This window comes from Stegostoma tigrinum, chromosome 7 (assembly GCF_030684315.1).
Source record: "Stegostoma tigrinum isolate sSteTig4 chromosome 7, sSteTig4.hap1, whole genome shotgun sequence".
In the NCBI taxonomy this organism is placed as follows: domain Eukaryota; kingdom Metazoa; phylum Chordata; class Chondrichthyes; order Orectolobiformes; family Stegostomatidae; genus Stegostoma; species Stegostoma tigrinum.
In genome coordinates this window covers 72,155,330-72,176,495 of record NC_081360.1, presented here as the reverse complement: position 1 = coordinate 72,176,495, position 21,166 = coordinate 72,155,330, and the positions used below count along the sequence as shown (strand labels likewise).

Sequence of the window (21,166 nt, the reverse complement as noted above, 5' to 3'; positions counted from 1 at the left end):
GTCTATACCCCTCACGTCAAACACCTCCTGGAACTCCAAACACAACATATTTACAGATTCCCTCCTATGAATTGTGGTTGAGACTTTCCTCGAAAAACTCTTCATTCAGTCAGTCATGATATCATGAAGCCATACTGATTCTGTTTGATTAGATTATAATTTTCCAAGTGTGCAATTTCTTCCTGAGTAGAGTTTCCAATACTTTTCCAACAAAAGGTGTTGGGCTAATCAGACTGTAGTTACCTACTTTTTGTTTCCCTTCCATTTTGAATATGGGTGTGACATTAGCAGTTTTCCAGTGCACTGGTACTTCTCCAGGTTCCAACAATTTTTGGAAAATTACAATGAATACATCCATCAACTTTTACGATCCTACAATGCCAGTTGTCTGGACTGGGGATATGCCTGCTTTTAGCCACATTAATTTGTCTAATATCACTTCTTCAGTGATGGTGATGCTACTTAATTCTTCCCCATATTCTTTAGTATTAATGGAACGTTCAAAGTATCTTCCACCACAAATTCTGATGCAAAATATCTGTTTAATCCTCTGCCATTTTCTTGTTTCCAAAACCAATTTTTCCAGATTTATTTGATAAGGGGCTCATGTTGACTTTGACCGCTCTTCCTTTTCATATTGAAGTTTTCGTCTGTTTTTTTTAAACTATTCCTTGTTCGTTTGCCCTCAGGTTTACCTTGTCTGTTTTTATTATTTTTTAGTTCTCCTTTGCTGGATTATGACTTTATTCTAGACTTTGGGGCAATCACAGTCAGCGGTCTCATTTTTTTTACTTTCAACTTGATACTCTCCTTAACTTGCTTGGTGAGGTGTTGGTAGACCAGAGGTAGGCTAATGTGGTACCACTATTCAAGACAGGTAGTAAGAAATAGCAGGGGACTACACACCGGTGAGACAGACATCGGTGGTGGGCAAGTTGTGGGAGGGAATCCTAAAGGACAGGGTTTACATGTATTTGAAAGGCAAGAACTGAGGAGGGATAGTCAACATGGCTTTGTGCATGGGAAACAGCATCTCACAAAACTTGGCTGAGTTTTTTTGAAGAAGTAACAAAGAGGATTGAAGAGGTCAGAGTGGTAGGCTGATCTATGTGGGCTTCATTTGGGGCGGCATGGTGGCTCAGTGGTTAGCACTGCAGCCTCACAGCGCCAGGGACCCAGGTTTGATTCCAGCCTCGGGTGACTGTCTGTGCGGAGTTTGCACATTCTCCCAGTGTCTGCGTGGGTTTCCTCCGGGTGCTCCGGTTTCCTCCCACAGTCCAAAGATGTGCAGGCTAGGTGGATTAGCCATGCTAAATTACCTGCAGTGTTCAGGGGTGTGTGGGTTATAGGGGCATGGGTCTGGGTGGGATGCTCCAAGGGGTGCTGTGGACTTGTTGGGCCAAAAGGGCCTGTTTCCACACTGTAGGGAATGTATAATCAAGGTATTCAATAATGTTTCTCATGGTAGACTGACTAACAAAGGTTAGATCATACAGAATTGAGGGAGAACTAGCTATCAGGATACAGAACTGGCTCAAAGATAAAAGACAGAAGATAGTGTAGGAGAGTTGCTTCTCAGATTGGAGACCTGTGACCAGCAGTGTGCCCCATGGATCGGTGCTGGGTCTGCTGCATTTCGTCATTTATATAAATTATTTGATTTGGATATGAACATAGGACGTTTGGTTAGTACGTTTGCAGATGGCATCAAAATTGGAAGTGTACTGGACAGCGGAGGTTACCTCAGAGTTCTAGTTTCTTGATTAGACGGCCCACGGAGTGGTAGATGGAGTTTAATTTAGATAAATGTGATTTTTAAACAAAAAAAAAATCACTAATCAGAGGAGGGTGTTGCTGGCTCGGCAGCATTTCCTTGCCCATTGGGCAGTTCTAAGTCAACCACGTTATTGTGGCTCTGGAGTCACATGTAGGCCAGACCAGGTAAGGATGGCAGTTTCCTTCCGTAGAGGACATTAGTGAACCAGATGGGTTTTTTCCCCTGACAATTAAAATTAATTCATGGTCATCACTACTTTCTTAATTTCAGCTATTTTGTGGAATTCAAATTCCACCATCTGCCATGGCAGGATTCGAAGCTGAGTCTCCAAAACATTATCTGGGTCTCTGGATTAACAAAAACAAAAAGAAAAGAACTGCAGATGCTGTAAATCAGGAACAAAAACAAAGTTGCTGGAAAAGCTCAGCAGGTCTGGCAGCATCTGTGGAGGAGAAAACAGAGTTAACGTTTCGGGTCCGGTGACCCTTCCTCAGAACACCGAGTTCTGAGAAAGGGTCACCGGACCTGAAACGTTAACTCTGTTTTCTCCTCCACAGATGCTGCCAGACCTGCTGAGCTTTTCCAGCAACTTTGTTTTTGTCTTTGGATTAACAGTCCAGCGATAATACTGCTATGCCAATTAGTTTGTGGTTCAGATCGTACACTGGAGATTACCACCTCTTTGGGCTCAAAAATATAGCTACCCTATCGAATAAACAAAAAAAAAAAAGCTGGTGGAGAAACCCAGCAGGGCTGCAGCATCTGTGGTGAAAAAAGAGGGATAATGTTTTGAGTTCAGTGATCCTTCTTCCAAGGTGGCAATCTGCGTGAAGCCGCGCGATATGGGATGGGTGTTGAATGAATACTTTGTCTTGGTCTTCACTTTGGAAAAAGAGAACATGAGTATGGAATTCCAGAAAATGGGGCTGTGAAGAACTTGCACAATTTGACCTTGGAAATGAAGATGTATTGGAGGCTCTGCTGGGCTTAAAAACAGACAATTCTCCTGACCTAGGTGAACTGCATCCCAGGCTACTGTGGGCAGTGAGGCAGGAAATTGCAGGGGCTCTGGCTATGGGGCAAATGCCAGAAGACCGGCGGCGGCGGCGGGGGGGGGCAGTGGTGATGGTGTGTGGTGGCTAATGTGGTTCCACTTTTAAAGAGGGACAGTAGAGATGAACCAGGAAATTACAGACTGGTGAGTCTCACAATCAGTGGTAGGGAATCTATGGGAGAAAATTCTGAAGGAGCAAATTAATACCCACTTGGAAAGTCATTTCACAATGTACTCTCACAACTCACGATGCGAATGTTGTTTAGCTGCACTAGGTCCTGATTGACCTAACTAGCAGACATTAAGAGGACTGCTAGAAATTAACGTAAATGCATGTTCTGGAAAATTTTATATGGCCAAGTACAGACACAGAGATTACAAAGATTTCTAGTGCTCGGCCAAAATATTTGCGGACAGCCCCCATTAGGAGCACAACCCCATACATCACCTTTAACTGTTGGCTGGCTCCACATAAATGCCTGAAAAAGTTTTGTCCTGGCCAACCAGTGAACTGTAGTGGACCATTCATCCAAACTTCACAACTGGCTAGAGGTATTTAAATGAGACCAAATGATAAAGTGGCTATGTTATGGCACCATTTTTTGGTCACCACAACATCAGGACATCCTCTTATGTGAAAAAGTGATTGGCCATGGCTGTTTATCCTTGCTCTTTTTCTCCAAAATGAAAGGCAAAATAAAGTTCAGGTTAGAAGGGAAAAATTCTATTGTTATTAGGCATTACAAAGATGAAGCTTTATAAAGGCCATCAAGTCCTTAATTTCTTCCACAGATCACATGTAAATTACTTTATCCAACATCCTACCTAAGGCTAAGTATTTGTAAACTTTCTCCTGCTTGTACAAGTAAATTAATCCAAACACTAGAACATTTCACCCGAATGCCATAATTAACTGGTGGGTATTTTTTCACATGAAATTTCCAAGGCTCTTGAAGATCTTTTTTTAAAATAGAGCTAGACTGATATTATTGCATACTGCAATTATGCATTTTTAACAACCAGTGCATAATTTTACCAACATGATCATATTTTGGTAATCTAAATCGCTACTCAAGCAGCTTACTAATCATGAGCAAGTTAGATGGTTGTGCAACTTTAGGGGCTAAGTGAGTTGTCCTTCCACACCAAATTCCTTTTGCTAGTGACCAAATGCCTCAAATCAGGTCAAGCCAAAGAGACAGCTCTGTACAGTGGGGAGGCCCTAAACAGGCAAGAGCCCTCTAGGTCCTAGATCACCACAGCATACCTAAAGTCATTATCACACATCCTCAAGCTCAACTGACGTGGCACGATGACATAGCAGCATGAAACGAAACACTCGACAATGATGTCACATAGACACACAGTGTAAACCGTTTGTATAACCTGATACCTGACATAAACATAGCACTTTGTCAAAAAGACGTGTGATCGGTTTCAATTGGTTGAGATTCTGACCATGTGTGTTTTCCTTATGGACAATCTTGAGGAGCACTGATCAGCATACATACTTCATGTGGTACAGTGCAAAGAGTGCTGACACTGTCATTCTTTGCTACCCACTAGAAAGTGGGAATGCAAGACACATGCTCGGGGTTCTGCAAGTCAATCATTTTAGTTTAGACAACTACAGCTCCAAGCGTCCCTTGCAAACAAAGGTTTCAGTCATAAAAATACAAAATGCTACATAAGCTTTCAAAACTCCATAATGATGCAATTGCCAGGAAACACTGGCTTTTTAGGAATGAATTAATGCATATTTTGTTTACCATTCATTGTGCACATTTACAAAGTTTAAAGCAAGCATTCCCTTGAGGGTAAGAAGAAGAATGTATCTGCACCATATCTGGTTTATAGTTGCGAGTCTTCTTCTATTTTACAGCAAATATATTCACCCTCAGAACTAGTAGCTTTTCCTGGGCCTGCCTGCGTCAGCTCAGCACTGTCGTGGCCTTTTCAGCATGGTAAACATCAGCATCTACGTCCTCGGCACCTCCAGACTCCTGTCCTTCCTTGCCCGAGGCAGCAGTGGCTGCACTATCTGCCCCTCTAAGTGTCTCCCTGGGGTTAATTAACCATGCTCTCTGCAGCTATCCCTGATCACCTATGAACTAACCCTGGAAGTAAATGGAGGGGGGAAAAAAGGGAATCAGTGCAGAACATACATGTCATGATGGCTCCCTGGACAACAGGCATACATCTGCAGGAATTGTTGACTGTGGTTACAAATTAGCTGGTCGTTAGGGAGTTAAGTACCTTCCTATTCAGGAACTTTGAAGGATGATGCAATGTGAGTTCAGAGTGCCTTAAGCATGCAGTTGATACCCAATTTGTACTGAGGGAGTCCAGCGATGGTTAACAATCTTAAGATTTTGGTACCCCGATTCTCTGGATATTTGGTAAACTAAACAAATGGTATTTCTTTCCTGTAGAAGCCAGTGAACTCATATACCGGCCATTGGGGATATATCACAAATGTCCTTTCTTATAATTTGAGAACAGCCAATAACTAGGACGTTCAATGTTGCTGTGATCTTCAGCACTACAAACTGAGTACTGCCTTCAAAGCCACTTGGGCTGCAGATCTGTCTGGAGGAAAAGGTGGTAACTGAGAGTGACACCATCCTAGACTTATGAAGACATCTGTGGCAACAGCTTTCACCCACCTGCTGGTAGCTGTCACATATTCAAGCAGATCTCTCCCAGTACTACTACTTGACAGCACTTACGATCCTGGTTCCCCTCTTCAGGTTCTGCACATTTGCCTACCACTGCAGTCCCCTTCAGTGACGTGTTTCTAGTTCTGTTAGCACAGGCTACTCCTGTTCCTCAACTTCAGCAAAATGTTTTATATTTATACACAGACACACACACAGGCCTGCGAATGCTTCTGCACAGCAGCATGTGGAATAACTATATCCCACCACCACTGTTGGAGAGACTTATGTGCCTTATCAGAGTTAAATGAACTATAGAGTGCCTCCCTCATTTGTACTGTGTATTCTGCAAGGCCTTCCTTTAAGGCAATTTAGGAAAGAAACGGTGGTTCACCTAACTACTGCACACCCATCCTCTGCACCACCGCACACTACACATCCATTCCACTGCTGTAGACATTCTTGCCTTTCCCTTTGGAGTCCCCACTTTTCTTCAATCTTCTTTCATGAATATTAGCCCTACAACAATCTCCTTTGATATTCTTGTTCTTCTTGATTTCGCTCGCATTCAGATCCCTACACCCTGCATTTGCCTTTTGTCCCTTATTCAATTCTCTTGTTCTTTCTCCCTCACCAATGCACCTAGTGTGATTGCATTTCCGACACAAACATGCTGTTTCCATCCTTCATTGTACCCATCTGCCCACCTGCTGCGACTCTTCCTTTGGCAACCCAGTTTTCACCGACCTGGATCCTGACAACCATCCAATTGAAGTTCCAATCCTTACGATTCCTTTCTACCGATTACTTATTTTTCTGAATCTTTTGAATGAGGACCCTTTTTCGAACTAACGCCCATGTTGATTTAAGCCTCATTTTCTTACCTTGACCAGATGTTAACAGTCATGTTTCACCCCTTACACAACAAACATTTAACTAGAAGTAAGATCAAGGTGACAGAACACTTCAATGAGCTGTCAAGTGACACTTACGTGGGATTTAGGGTTCTGTCAAGGCAACTCGGTTTCTCGCCTCGTTGCAGCCTTGGGCCAAATGATCTGATTTCAAGAGATGACACAAGAATCGCAAAGGCTCTCTAACAATTGGAGCTGTATGTGCCATACAAGATGTTGAGGTTGTGGTTGTTGGAGACTAATCATGCCAGTCCCAGCACACTTGCAGAATTTTTCAAGGTTAACGTCGTAAATCCAACCCTTTTCAGGGGCTTCATCGATCTCCTTCCGTTTATCAATGTCAGAGACAGAGATGTGAGGATGTTTGCAGTGTTCACTACCATTAATGACTTTCTCAGATATTGAACATTGCATTCTCACTTGCAAGACCTGAACAACACTCTGACTTGGGATAAGAAATCACAACCGAAATCCACAACACTTAAGTACTTACCAATGACCAGTTCCAATCCAGAGAATCAAATTATGTCCCCTTGACATCACCAGCATTACTACAAATCCCACACCAGCAACATCTTGCAAAGGTTACCAGTGACCCGAAATTGAATGGAACCAATGATATAAATACTACAGACACAACCGCTGAACATGGGCTGGGTATTTTGCAGCAAATGACTCACCTCCTGACTTCTGAGCTCGTCCACATGATACAGAAGTATGACAAAGTCCTCTCCATTCACCTGGTATGTTGTGTGGCTTTAAACAACCCTCAAAAAGCTCCATACCATACACAACAAAGTTGGCCACGTGAGTAGCATCAATTCCTTCTAACATGCAGTGGCTGTATTGCAGGCAATACATAAGATGCACTTCAACAATTCCCCTCCTTCAAAAGCAACATGCAAACCTATGACTTCTACAACACAGCAGGGCAAGTGCATCAAACTCACCAAGCATCCACTGAAAGTTCCTCTCAAAGTCATCGACCAACCTGGCTTGGAAGTATATTACCATTGCTTCAGTGTTGCTGGTTCAAAATCCTGAACGTAATTTTTTTTTTAAAACAGCACTGTGGACATATCTATGCCAGGTGGACTGCAGTAGTTCGAAGGTAGTAGCTCAGCATCACTTTCTCAATGGCAATTATGAATAACAACCAATTTTGGCCTTGCTAGAAATGCTCACATCCGTTGAAATAATTAAAACAAATCCTTAAAAAGAAAAATAAATCTGAGCTCACTTCTATTTGAGCAAGTAATAACAGAATAAATAGGAATAAAATATGAGGCGGCAGCCATCTGGTCCCTTGATCCTGCTCCACCATTCAATAAGATCGTGGCTGATCTTTTTATGGACTCAGCTCCACTTACCTTCCCTTTCACCATAACATTTAATTCCTTTTCTGTTCAAGGATCTATCTTTGCCTTAAAAGGCATTCAGCGAGGTAGCTTCAACTGCTTCATTGGGCAGGAAATTCCACAGTTTCATAACTCTTTGGGGTGAAGAGGTTTCTCCTCAACTCAGTCCTAAATCTGCTCCCCCTCATTGAGGCTATGACCCCTAGCTCTAGTTTCAGCTGCCAGTCGAAATAGCCTCTGTGCTTCTAACTTATTTATTCCCTTCATAATTTTGTACATTTCTACAAGATTCCCTTGGTCAGTCTTCTAAATTCCAATGAGTATAGCCCCAGAGTACTCTATTTCTCCTCATTAGTCAGACCTCTCAACTCCAGAATCTAGTATTATAACCATACTTCCTGTATAAAATATGAGGTTTATCTATCATGCTTGCTAACATTGAGTAGCAAACAAATACTACATAATACTCGAAATTCTCAGCAGGGCAGGAGAAGAGAGGAAATGAAGGAGTTAATACTTCAGTTATATGCTTGGAAGAGTTTATATTTGAAATAGTAACTCTTCTGTTCTTCTCATAGCTGCTGCCTTGAGTATTTCCTGTATGTTTATATGATACTCTTCAACATATCAAGAAAATTTAATCTTGCTTTTCTGAAACTAAGCTACATGGTGCAAAATACAGACTTTAATCAGATCGGTAAACTCATTAGACAAATAGATTTAATTCTATTTATTTAGTAGGAACAGCAAGGAAAAGGAACAGTTGTCAGCAAAATCTTCTAATTTAGTTGAATTGTGAATATTCAATAGATTTGAGAAAACAATTTTCAATATTTCAAATTTATGCAATATCCAATTGAATTAATTGTCTTATCTGAGTTCAGTGAAATAGTATGAATCCTTTTGAACAGCATTTAAATACTGTAATTATCTCAAATACTCTTCATTTAATTACAATCTATAATAAAAAAAATCAGCCAGCAATTCTATTGTCAAAACACAAACAGTGACTCATCCGATTAAACAGTAATTTTCTGGGAGATTTCTCTAGTCAACATTTCTAGATTATACAATAAAATAAATTACCTGATTTTCAATAAAAGCACTGACTCTCTGCAACATTCCTTCACAGTTGAACTCGTAGGGCAAATATGGCTCAATCTATTAAAGGGAAGAAAGGTCTTGATGAGTACTTGCTGCAACAAGCACAATTGGATCTTTGATGCAAAATTTACTGTAGCTTGCAAATTGTTAAGTGTCTAGTGCTGATCATTGTGGCATTCATTTGTTAGAGCTTGCCAACCTCAAAATGACCTCTATCTCTACTCTCAGTTCAGTTTCTGTTAGCCAACCAATCCTTCATCCATAAAAAAAATTTTCACAGTGCAATGGCATGTATGTAGGACTCATGCACCGAAGACTTGCAGATCATTTCAAACAACACATCTAAAATTTTAACAGGATTGGACAGGGTAGATGCAGGGAGTATGTTCCTGATGGTGGGTGTGCTCAGAACCAGGGGTCACAGTCTGAGGATTTGGGGTAGACAATTCAGGATGGAGATGAGGAGAGGAGATGTTTCATCACCCAAAGAGTGGTGAACCTGTGGAATTCATTATCACAGGAAGTAATTAATGCCAAACCACTGAACGTATTCAAGCAGCAGCTAGATATAGCGCTTGGAGCAAATGGATCAAAGGTTACGGGGTGAAAGTGGGATTAGGCTATTAAGCTGGACGATCAGCCACGATCGAGAAGAATGGTGGAGTAGACTTGAAGGGCCAAATGGCCTCCTCCTGCTCCTATGTTCCTATGCTTCTATTCACCAGACCTGAAACATTAACATAGATTTCTCTTCACAAATGCTGCCAGACCAGCTTAGCTTTTCCAAAAAATTTCTGTTTTTATTGTTGTTGGGAGGTATTCACTACATTCAATCAGTCTGTGTTTGCAACAACGTGTCCAACATTAGACGTGATTCTGCATCTGGACAACATTTGGTGGATAATTCTGAGTGTGACAAGAATTATGTATTCATGCAATATAGGGTTGCAGTATGGCACATGTGTACATTAGAAGGTTTAGACATCAATACATTAGGCCCTGCTGTTTGTAGTCAGAAAGAACATTTACACATCCATCGGTTTCAACTGAACAAAAAAGCTGATAACCATTTGTTGGTTTATTTCTCAGTGAAACACCATGACCAAAGCCTACCTGCCTGGTTTAAATGTAAACAGAGCTTGTCAATGAACTGGTCATTATTAACTGGTGTATTCTCTATAGCAGTGCCTCTAACAATCTGAATTCACTTGCCACCAATCAGCACTCTCCTCTCATGCAGTGTAAATGTTGGTTTTCCCTTTATTGGTATTCTTGGAAATTGCCCTGATAAGTAAAAAATGAGAAGCATTGACAAAATGAGTATTTTTCAGCAATACTGAAGTTCTGCACTACCAAAAGTCTATTATTCACATTGATTGAGTGCTATGATGAAGTAACTAGTAATCAAACATGGTCTTCTAGTCATAAAACCTAGTCTGTAATTCATCTTGCAATATCATCCCACAGATATCCTCCTGTTCAAAGTCATTGTTGAAAGCCAATATGGATTATAGAACTTTTGGGAGATGACAACAGATTCCTGTACTCTCCTCAGTCTATAATTCACATGTATGTATTTTGTGGCAGTGAATCACTGAAGAACCATCACATAAACCCTGGTTGACATTTTTCTGCCCCTACTTCTGAAAATATGTTCATTCACAAATCAAGGAGGAATAAGGTGCAATCAAGCTGTTTCCTTCAATCTTCATGTCACTTTTTGGTGTCCATTAACCTTGAAAGCATATGAGCTATTTACTAAGAAGAAATATACAGCATATAAATGACATTGTATCCTCAGGATGTGCATCACATTGCTTAAACTATTTTTAAAGTATAATTATTTCATGTAGGAAAATGGTGTAGCAAAATCTAGCAAATGAGGTGAATGACAATTTAATCACTTTTTATAGATGCTGGCTAAAACTCCCTGCTCTTCTCTGAAGATCATAAGTTACAGGCAGTACAGAAAGCCATCAAAACAGATCAGGAACTTTTGCTCAATGACATTTTTAAGATTTAACATGAAATTACTCACTGTGATGTATACATTTTATTTGCATAATTCTACTGACCAACAATATTCAGAGGCGTGCAGTGAGATTGACACTTTACTCCTATATCATTCCGTTGGGACTGAGGTCAATGTTTCTCGCCAGCAATTCTAATCACACAATTCCCTTTAGAAATGTAGAGTGTGCCTGAAATCAAACAGTTTATCATATTGCAAGGTATTTTGCTGGGGGCTGAAGACAGGAAGAGAGTCAAACCACGTTCCACTTTGCAGCAGTGTCATGTTGTCTGATTTCAATGTCTAGTAGCATTGTCAGACACTTTGATCTGTCCCGAGAAGTTATGTAGATATTGTCTAATCAACCCGTTCAGAGATGTTACCATATACCTCTGCAGCCAGTGGGACTTGACTCAGCAGTAGAGGCACCACCACTGTGCCACATGTAAGCTGAGGGGTTAGGACAGCAGTGGCTAGGTGGATAGGGTATGAAATGAGAGATGGCATGCTTACGGTAAGTCATGGTTCTGCGATGGGGTTCGGTCGAAGATGTCAGGCTGACAGGAGTAGTGTATTGGGTTTGGCAGGATGTCATCGGGTTTACAGGGAAGTATATTCGATCTGGCAGGTAGAGGGTGGGACAGTGCCATCACAGGTTGAAGGTTGGGTCCCGGAGGTCGAGGCCATTGGACGTAGGGGTGGCAAGTGGGTTGTGGGGTATGTTCTTTGGGGGCAGAAGGTGGTAGCAGTTACTTTAAAAAAAATTGGGGTGTTATCATGGGGGGGGGGGGGGGGGGAGTGGCGAGTTTTGGAGGAGGCAGTTAGTTCAGTAGCTATCCAGGGCTTACATTAGGTTTTCAATTCTCCAACTTTTCCTGGGTAACTATTAGTTATGCTGAAGTGGATGCCTCAGACTTTAACAGATTATTTTGGATTAGGCTCCATGGGAATTGCACATTAGCATCCTTACTTTCCCAGGCAATTCCCATGGAGTCCATTGAATTTGGATTCCACATAGTCCTCTTGTGCATTTCCAGTTTGTGTAGGCCTTAATCACTGTCAGGTTATTGAATTATCAGGACCTGCAAGTTCAGGCAGTTGTTCCAAATAACAAATATTTGACCATCTTTCCTGCTCACGCTGTACTGTCTTTCCCCAAATATTCTGCTGTCTCTGCCCAAATCAACATTTCTAGAAAGTCAGTTTCAATTTACTGTTTCTATTACAAAATGAATTAACTGACTTCTGGTTCGATTTCAACATAATTGAATAAATGAAACGCAAGCCTATTTCCCAGACCTATCTTTCAGAGATAATTTTACCTTCTGATTAAGTATAGCCTTCACTGCATGCTCCACTTCTGCTGGGTCATCAATGTTAACAGTCCAGACATGAGGTTTTCCAATAAACACTTCTGCATAGGGATGCTGTGAAGTCAACTGCAAGAATACATTGGACTTGTTAGCGCAATAGTAGAATCAGGGTAAAATTACAATGAAAAACAAGCACAACAATTTGAATATATACAGTTTTTAATCCAGTAAAAACACAACATGATTCATAGAAGCCTTAACAAACAAAATGTGACATTGAGCCATTTAGGAAGCAGTTCAGAACAGGTTTATTGAATTAATGATGAAAATGTATCGGTTAAGGATAGGTTATACAGGCTGGATTTATTTCCTCTGGAATGTGGAAGATTGAGGGGTGATTTGATTGAAGTGTGTCAAGATCATTCAGGATCTGGTAGAGGATGCATACTGGATAGGCAGAATCCTATAAGAATCTGACTAAATGTGAATATGGCGAGATGTGGCAACATCTGACAAGAATTTCAGTAGGTTTGGTCTCAAAATCGGGAGCAGCTTGTTCCACCTTTTCTGCTTTTGATTAGTGAGTTTCTCACTTGGCAGTGGAGAGTTGTCAAATAAGGATTATTGCTTGTTAAATACCTGGCTAACTGTCTAGCCCACCTCATTAATATTCCGCTTTCTATCTTGCCAAATAAGCTCAATGTCAAGGAAATTCGACACAGGAATCAGAACAGTTAACTGGTGAATTCAGTTTGTTGTTTTCTCTCAGAGGAGACTGGGCACCAGTCTATTGGGGAATGCTCAGTGGGTGCCAGGTGCACCACATGCCCATGGACACTGGCATTTGCTATGTGCCAGACTTGAAGAGACTTCATGGCATATCCCCAATTCACTCAATGTCCACCCACAAAGGAGGATGGCTACTTCCATATCTGTTGTATCTAGAACAAATATCAGAAACTGCAGTGCAGTTCTGGACTGACAGTGCTTGTGTGGATGCATAATGGGTTTTTAAGGATTGCACTGGCACAAATGCTGCTGGTGAATTTCGGCATCTCTGAATGGTCAGGTTTCCAAGAACAGCTTATTATTGTTGGGTGGGTCTGGAATTGGACTTGATAAATGGCATGGGTCAAGTAGGTAGTTAATGAGCCAAGTTTGGTACATTTTGGTGACAAAACTTGCTGGTTCTTGCAGCAGAAATCCCTCTTTAAAAATCTGACACAATTCAGATTCAGCCCAGAAACATAAGATTTAGCTCGATTTTCCTCTGGTGATTGAGTCCAAAGCTAAGGAGCGATTTTTGTTTTTTTTAAAATTTGGGCAGTGCTAGCTAGGCCAGCATTTATTATCCATTGAGTGTGACATCTGTTGCCTCAACTTCTGTCCCCACCTGCACACCCAATCCAACCTGTCTCCCTCAGACCTGACCGCACTCCTTAGATCTAACCCTGACTTGGTTATTAAGCCTGCCAATAAAAGGTGGTGCTGTACATTGCAGATGTTGAGTGCCAGCTCTCAGATACCTCTGTTGAAGTCAAACCTCATTTCATCTGGTGATCTCACCCCGACCGCCTCCAATGTGAAAGCCCTAAGCCCCACACAGCTCACTTCTACCTCTTTCTGAAAATCCACAAACAGGACTGCGCAGGCAGACCCACTGTTTCTGCCTGCTCCTGCTCCACAGAACTGATTTCCTCCAACCTTGATTTGGTCTCCTCTTGGACCAGTCGCTGCCCACTTACATCCGTGATTCCTGATACTTCACACCAGCTTCAGAATTTCCAGCCTACAGGCTCTGGCCGCCTCCTCTTTACCATGGATGTGCAAACCCTTTATACATTAATTGTCACCAGGATGGTTTTAGGGCACTCTATTTCTTTCTGGAGCAAAAGCCTGAACCATCCCCACCAACCACCACTGTCCTCCGTTTGGCTGACCTCGTCCTCAGCCTCAACAATTTCTCTTAACTCCTCATATGTTCTTCAGATCAAAAGGCCATGGGTACTCATGGTTCCCAGTTGTACCTATCTCTTTGTGGAGGTGGAAATTCCTTGTTCCAGTCCTATTCCAGGCCCCACCACAACTCTTTCTCTGATATATTAATATCATTCGTGCTGCTTCCCTCTCCCATTTGGAACTGGAAATGTTAAATAAATTTCATTTCCAATTTCCACCCCACCCTCATTTTCACTTGCGGTGTCTGACTCCTCCCTTCCCTCCACTGACATCCGTTTCCATTTCTAGGGATAGACTGGCCACTAATAGCCACTTATAAGCCCAGTGACTTTCACAGCTATATGGACAATACATTCTCACACTCTGTTTCCTGCAAAGATTCCATTCCATTCTCCCAGTTTCTGTCTTTGTTGCACATGTTCCAATGAGGCCATCTTTGGCAAGGAAATCTCTGAAATGTCCACATTCTTTCCCAACCAAGGATTCTACAGGACGATTGCCGACAGGGCCCTCAACTGGGTCTGAACCATCTCCCACACTTCTGACTTCACCCCTTCTCTTCCCTCTTGCATCAGCAATAGGGTTCTCCTCTCCTCACTGAGGATGTCCCGAAGATCATCAGCCGCCAACTGCTTCTTCCAGCAAGAGTCCACCACCAGACACATATTTCCCACCTTCCCTTGTCCACCTTCTGCAGGGACTTCCCCCACCCCAGGACACCCTGGCCCACTCTTCCCTCACTCCTAACATCCCCCCACAGCCCCATGGCACCTTCTGCAGCAACTGACGAAGGTGTAATACCTGCCCATTTACCTCCTCCCTCCTCAGTATCCAAGGGCCCAAATATACCTTCCAGGTGAAGCAGCACTTCACCTGCACTTCCCACAATCTTAGTCTACTGCATTCACTGCTCACAATGTTGTTTCATCTACTTTAGGGAATGAAGCATAGACTGGGTGACTGCTTCACAAAACACTTGCGTTGTGCCCATAGAAAATAGACCCTGAACTTCCAGTTGTCTGCTACTTTAACACACTATCTTATTTCCTGGCTAACATCTGTCTCAGGCTTGTGGCAGTATTCTGGCAAAGCTCAGCACAAGCTGGAAGAACAATACCTCATTTGCCATTTTGCAACCTTGCAGCCTTCTGGACTCAATATCGAGTTCAATAATTGTTAGGGCCTGAACTCTCCCATGCCCTAGTGGCCACCCACCCCCCACATTACACACCACTTGTTGTTAGCCACTAACATTATCCATTAACGGCTATTCACTCTCCTAGTCAGAATGCTCTTCCACTCCTTTGTCTATCCAACTATTCTCTCTCTTTGGACTATAACCCCACCTATCATTTACTCCACTCCCTCCTCCATCTTCTGCACGTTTTCCTAGCTACTACCAGTTCTGAGGAAGGGTCACTGGACCCGAAATGAAAGCTCTGATTTCTCTTCACAGATGCTGCCAGATCTGCTGAGCTTTTTCAGCAATTTCTCGTTTTGTTTACTATCCATTCCTACTTATTCTCGAGAAAGTGGTGGCAAGTTGCTTCTTGAATTGCAGTGATCCATTTGGTGTGGGCAGACTCAAGTTATTGACCCAACAACAGTTGAAGGAACTGTGATATAGCTCAAATCAGAACAAGGCGCAGCTTGGAGGGGAAATTGCAGGGGGTAGTATTCCTAAGTGTCTGCTGCCCTTGTCCTTCTAGGTGGCAGTATTCAGAGATCTGGAATTTCTCCATGCATCTTCTAGATGGTACACTGCTACCATCCAGCATAAACTACTCCTTGTCCTGACTTGAACTATATCACAATTCCTTCATTGTTACTGGATCAAAATCCTAGATCCCCATCTCTAACAACATTGTCGATCTACCCACACCAAATGTACCACAGCAATTCAAGAAGCAACTCACCCCCACCTTCTTGAGGATAGCTAGAGATGGATAATTAAAAAAACAGAAATTGCTGGAAAAGCTGAGCAGATCTGGCAGCACCCGTGAAGAAAAATCAGTTAACGTTTTGGGTCTGGTGACTCTTCCTCATGTATTCATTTCACTGTATTTTGTACATGGGATAATCAATGAAGCTGTTGAGGGAGTTCATGTTTGTGGATACGGTGTTAATGACGTGGGCTCTATTTTCCTGGAAGGTGTCAAGTTTGAGTGCAATGGTAGCCACTCATCCAGAATGGTGGGGATTGTGGCAATACAATAATTTTAATAAATGTATTTTGTCCTAGTTTTCTTTGAAGAGATTTTGAGTCATAGGTGATGAGCTGTCACCTCCAAACTATCAAGTTAAAACAGCCTGAGCACTTAAGGTCCTCACACTCAACAACCCTGTCCCGCAGGCCCGACCAGGCCCCCTCCACCGACACTCTCATCCGCCTAGCGGAACTCGTCCTCACACTCAACAACTTCTCTTTTGACTCCTCCCACTTCCTACAGACTAAGGGGGTGGCCATGGGCACCCGCATGGGCCCCAGCTATGCCTGCCTCTTTGTAGGTTACGTGGAACAGTCCATCTTCCGCACCTACACAGGCCCCAAACCCCACCTCTTCCTCCGGTACATTGATGACTGTATCGGCACCGCCTCTTGCTCCCCAGAGGAGCTCGAACAGTTCATCCACTTCACCAACACCTTCCACCCCAACCTTCAGTTCACCTGGGCCATCTCCAGCACATCCCTCACCTTCCTGGACCTCTCAGTCTCCATCACAGGCAACCAGCTTGTAACTGATGTCCATTTCAAGCCCACCGACTCCCACAGCTACCTAGAATACACCTCCTCGCACCCACCCTCCTGCAAAAACTCCATTCCCTATTCCCAATTCCTCCGCCTCCGCCGCATCTGCTCCCACGATAAGACATTCCACTCCCGCACATCCCAGATGTCCAAGTTCTTTAAGGACCGCAACTTCCCCCCCACGGTGATTGAGAACGCCCTTGACCGCGTCTCCCGCATTTCCCGCGTCACATCCCTCACACCCCGCCCCCGCCACAACCGCCCCAAGAGGATCCCCCTCGTTCTCACACACCACCCTACCAACCTCCGGATACAACGCATTATCCTCCGACACTTCCGCCATTTACAATCCGACCCCACCACCCAAGACATTTTTCCATCCCCACCCCTGTCTGCTTTCCGGAGAGACCACTCTCTCCGTGACTCCCTTGTTCGCTCCACACTGCCCTCCAACCCCACCACACCCGGCACCTTCCCCTGCAACCGCAGGAAATGCTACACTTGTCCCCACACCTCCTCCCTCACCCCCATCCCAGGCCCCAAGATGACATTCCACATTAAGCAGAGGTTCACCTGCACATCTGCCAATGTGGTATACTGCATCCACTGTACCCGGTGCGGCTTTCTCTACATTGGGGAAACCAAGCGGAGGCTTGGGGACCGCTTTGCAGAACACCTCCGCTCAGTTCGCAACAAACAACTGCACCTCCCAGTCGCAAACCATTTCCACTCCCCCTCCCATTCTCTTGATGACATGTCCATCATGGGCCTCCTGCACTGCCACGATGATGCCACCCGAAGGTTGCAGGAACAGCAACTCATATTCCGCCTGGGAACCCTGCAGCCATATGGTATCAATGTGGACTTCACCAGTTTCAAAATCTCCCCTTCCCCCACTGCATCCCTAAACCAGCCCAGTTCATCCCCTCCCCCCACTGCACCACACAACCAGCCCAGCTCCTCCCCCCCACCCACTGCATCCCAAAACCAGTCCAACCTGTCTCTGCCTCCCTAACCGGTTCTTCCTCTCACCCATCCCTTCCTCCCACCCCCAGCTACCTACTAACCTCATCCCACCTCCTTGACCTGTCCGTCTTCCCTGGACTGACCTATCCCCTCCCTACCTCCCCACCTACACCCTCTCCACCTATCTTCTTTGCTCTCCATCTTCGGTCCGCCTCCCCCTCTCTCCCTATTTATTCCAGTTCCCTCCCCCCATCCCCCTCTCTGATGAAGGGTCTAGGCCCGAAACGTCAGCTTTTGTGCTCCTGAGATGCTGCTTGGCCTGCTGTGTTCATCCAGCCTCACATTTTATTATCTTGAGCACTTAAGGTGATTTTTTTAAAAAGTTGGAACAACAGAAGCAGCATGAATGAAGTGGAGTCAGGCTCCCACAGAACCAGGGTTCTAGTTTAGATTTCAGCAGTTGCTGGGGTTTTTGAAGTTGTTTGCCAAAACTGTTACATCGTTCTCTCTGTTACAGCTCAAGACTTGGCATCTCTACCTGTTACCAGAAACAGATGCAAGACAAATTGATTCACTGAATTTGCCTTTGCCAAGGTGTGTTTATCATTGAATCCCTACAGTGTAGAAAAAAGTCCTTTGGCCCAACAAGTCCACACTGACTCTCGGAGCATCCCACCCAGACCCATTGCCCTATAAACCACCTAATCTACATATCCCTAAAGACTATGGGCAATTTAGCATGGCCAATTCACCTAATCTGCACATTTTTGGACTGTGGGAGGAAGCCCACGCAGACACAGGGAGAATGTGCAATCTCCACACAGATAGTTGCTTGAGGGTCGAATCGAACCCCGGTTCCTGGCATCGAGAGACACGTGCTAACCACTGAACTACCTTGCTGCCCTAGGATGTTGCTATCTTGAAACAGGTGCTGTTCAGTAGTTAAATAATTTATTATTCTGTTAAGTTTTCCCAATATAAATATTTCAGTTTTCCTTTCTTTTGTTTATATTCTTACTTTTTGGTTAAAGTAAAGGGTTTTGCTTAAAACTAAGTGTAACCAATCAAATTACTTCTGTAACACAGCACCTTAAATTTGTCTTTAAATAGGAAAGGAGGTCTAGGGTATCTCTTCATTATATTTAAGGGAGTTTGGTCTGGTCCATACTACAATTATTCCACCACGCTCCTAATGTCTTGCAGATAGTGCACAGGCTTTTGGGAATGAGCAGGCGAGTTACTGTTACTAGACAGATATCTTGCACTATGTCCGGTTCTTGGAGATGTGTATTTATATAGTTAATGCAGTTCAGCTTATGGTCAGTAATAACTGCAAAGATGTTGGATAGTGCAGAGTTCAGTGGAGGTAATGCTATTGGATGTCAAGCGTCAATGGTTAGATTCTTCTGGGTTGGGAATATTTGTTATCTGGCACTTCTATGGCGCAACCGTCTAAAATTAGGGGTAGACCCTTCAGGGCAGAGGACAGGTAAAAAGTTTTCCCTCAGACAGCTATGAAACTTTGGAACTCTGCATCTGGTGGTGGTGCAGGGTTATTGAATTTTTGTATGATAGAAGTGAACAGAATCTGGTTTCATTCAGGAAACAAGTAATAGAATCACAGCAGATGCCCTTCAGCCCATTAAGTCTGTATTCCAAAAATATATTACTATCTGCATAATTCCTACTTTCCCACAGTAGGCCTGTAGCCTCAAATGTGATGACACTTCAAGTGCTCATCCAAGTACATCTTGAAGGTTGAGATTTCTCACCTTCAAGGCAGTAGATTCCAGCAACCCCCAGCACCCCCCCACCCTCTGGGTGAAAACATTTTTCCTCAAATCCCCTCTAAACATCCTTTCAGATTATAATTAGGCCCCTTTGTTACTGACCTTTCGACCAAGGAGAACTGCTGTTTACCATTCATACTGTCCATAACCCTCAATATTATATACCTTATCAGATCTCCCCTCAACCTTCTCCACTCCAAAAGAAAACAAGTTCATCCAGTATCCCGTCTCAATGGAAATACTCCATTCCAGGCGATGTCCTGGTGAAATTGCTTGGCATCCCCTCCAGTACAATCACACCCATCTCATAGCATAGTGGCCAGAATTCCCTGTTGTACTCTACTAACCAAAATTCTGTAGGGTTCCAACATGACCTCCCTGGTGACTTACACGTAGACTTCCTACAGTGTGGAAACTGCGCCAGTGGCCCAACAAGTCCACACTGACCCTCAGAGCATTCTATCCAGACCCATCCCCTCATTAACCCACCTAATCTACACATCCCTGAACACCACTGGCAATTTAACATGGCCAATCCACCTAGCCTGCACATCTTTGGGCAGTGGGAGGAAACTGGAGCATCTGGCGGAAACCCACACAGACACGGTGAGAATGTGTAAACTCAAAACAGTCAGTCACTCGGGGGTAGAATTGAACCTAGGTTCCTGGTGCTGAGAGGTAGCAGTGCTAACCACTGAGCCACCCAATCTAGCCGTAACTGACAAAGGCAAGTGCAATATACCTTCTTAACTATCCTATTTATCTGTCCTGCCACCTTCAAGGATTTGTGTAAAAGCACCCAAGTTCCCTCTGTTTTCCGAGCTTCCTAGTGTCTTGCTGTTACAGAGCATTCCCTTGTCTTGTTCTTTCTTTCAAAGTGCATTACCTCATATGCATCAGGGTTAAATTCCATTGCCACTGATCTACATATCTGACCAATCCGTTTACATCTTCTTATAACCCAAGACCTTCCTCCTCACTGTTAACCACCTGGTCAATCTTTATGTCATCTGCAAATGTAATTATCATCTCTTCAACTTTCTTATCTACATCATTTATGAATATTACAAACAAGGAAGCAACACCTGATCCCTAATGGTGATGAGCTGGGGTAGATGGGAATTTAAAACAAAAACAGCTCAGCCATGGTTTTAATGAATAACAGAGGAGGTTCGAGAGCTGAATGGTCTATCTCTACTTTTATTTCATATGCTTGTTCATACGTTTAAAGAAATACTTGGTAAATAACCAAAAGTTGTTCAAAGTCAGTTTTGAGAAGCAGCTTAACACATGAAGCTGAAAATTGAGAAAATATGCAACCTGAGAATATTTCAACTTGAAATAAATTACAGTTTTTTTTCAGTCCATGTGAAGTACTTAGCATATATTGCAGGTGAAACAAGCATGACATTTCTCACTTGAGATTAAAATAAAAAAAAATGTTCAAGCCTGACAGTGGTGGGTAACTTGTTGGAGGGGATTTGGAGGATTTACATGCATTTGGAAAGGCAAGG

At 43.3% G+C, this 21,166-nt stretch overlaps 1 protein-coding gene across 5 annotated transcripts in view; it reads right to left on the bottom strand.

The window, feature by feature from the left end:
• Positions 1-21,166, bottom strand: part of mgat5 (alpha-1,6-mannosylglycoprotein 6-beta-N-acetylglucosaminyltransferase) — a 246,044-nt gene that overhangs the window by 106,462 nt on the left and 118,416 nt on the right. For 4 of the 5 annotated variants that reach the window (XM_048533823.2, XM_048533819.2, XM_048533821.2 and 1 more), the window contains exons 14-15: positions 12,198-12,314; positions 8,847-8,921 (exon numbers count right to left, since the gene is read on the bottom strand). In XM_048533823.2, the coding sequence (XP_048389780.1) occupies positions 8,847-8,921; positions 12,198-12,314 (192 nt within the window). The remainder of the gene's footprint in view (positions 1-8,846; positions 8,922-12,197; positions 12,315-21,166) is intronic. The other variant, XM_048533822.2, reaches the window with a different exon arrangement.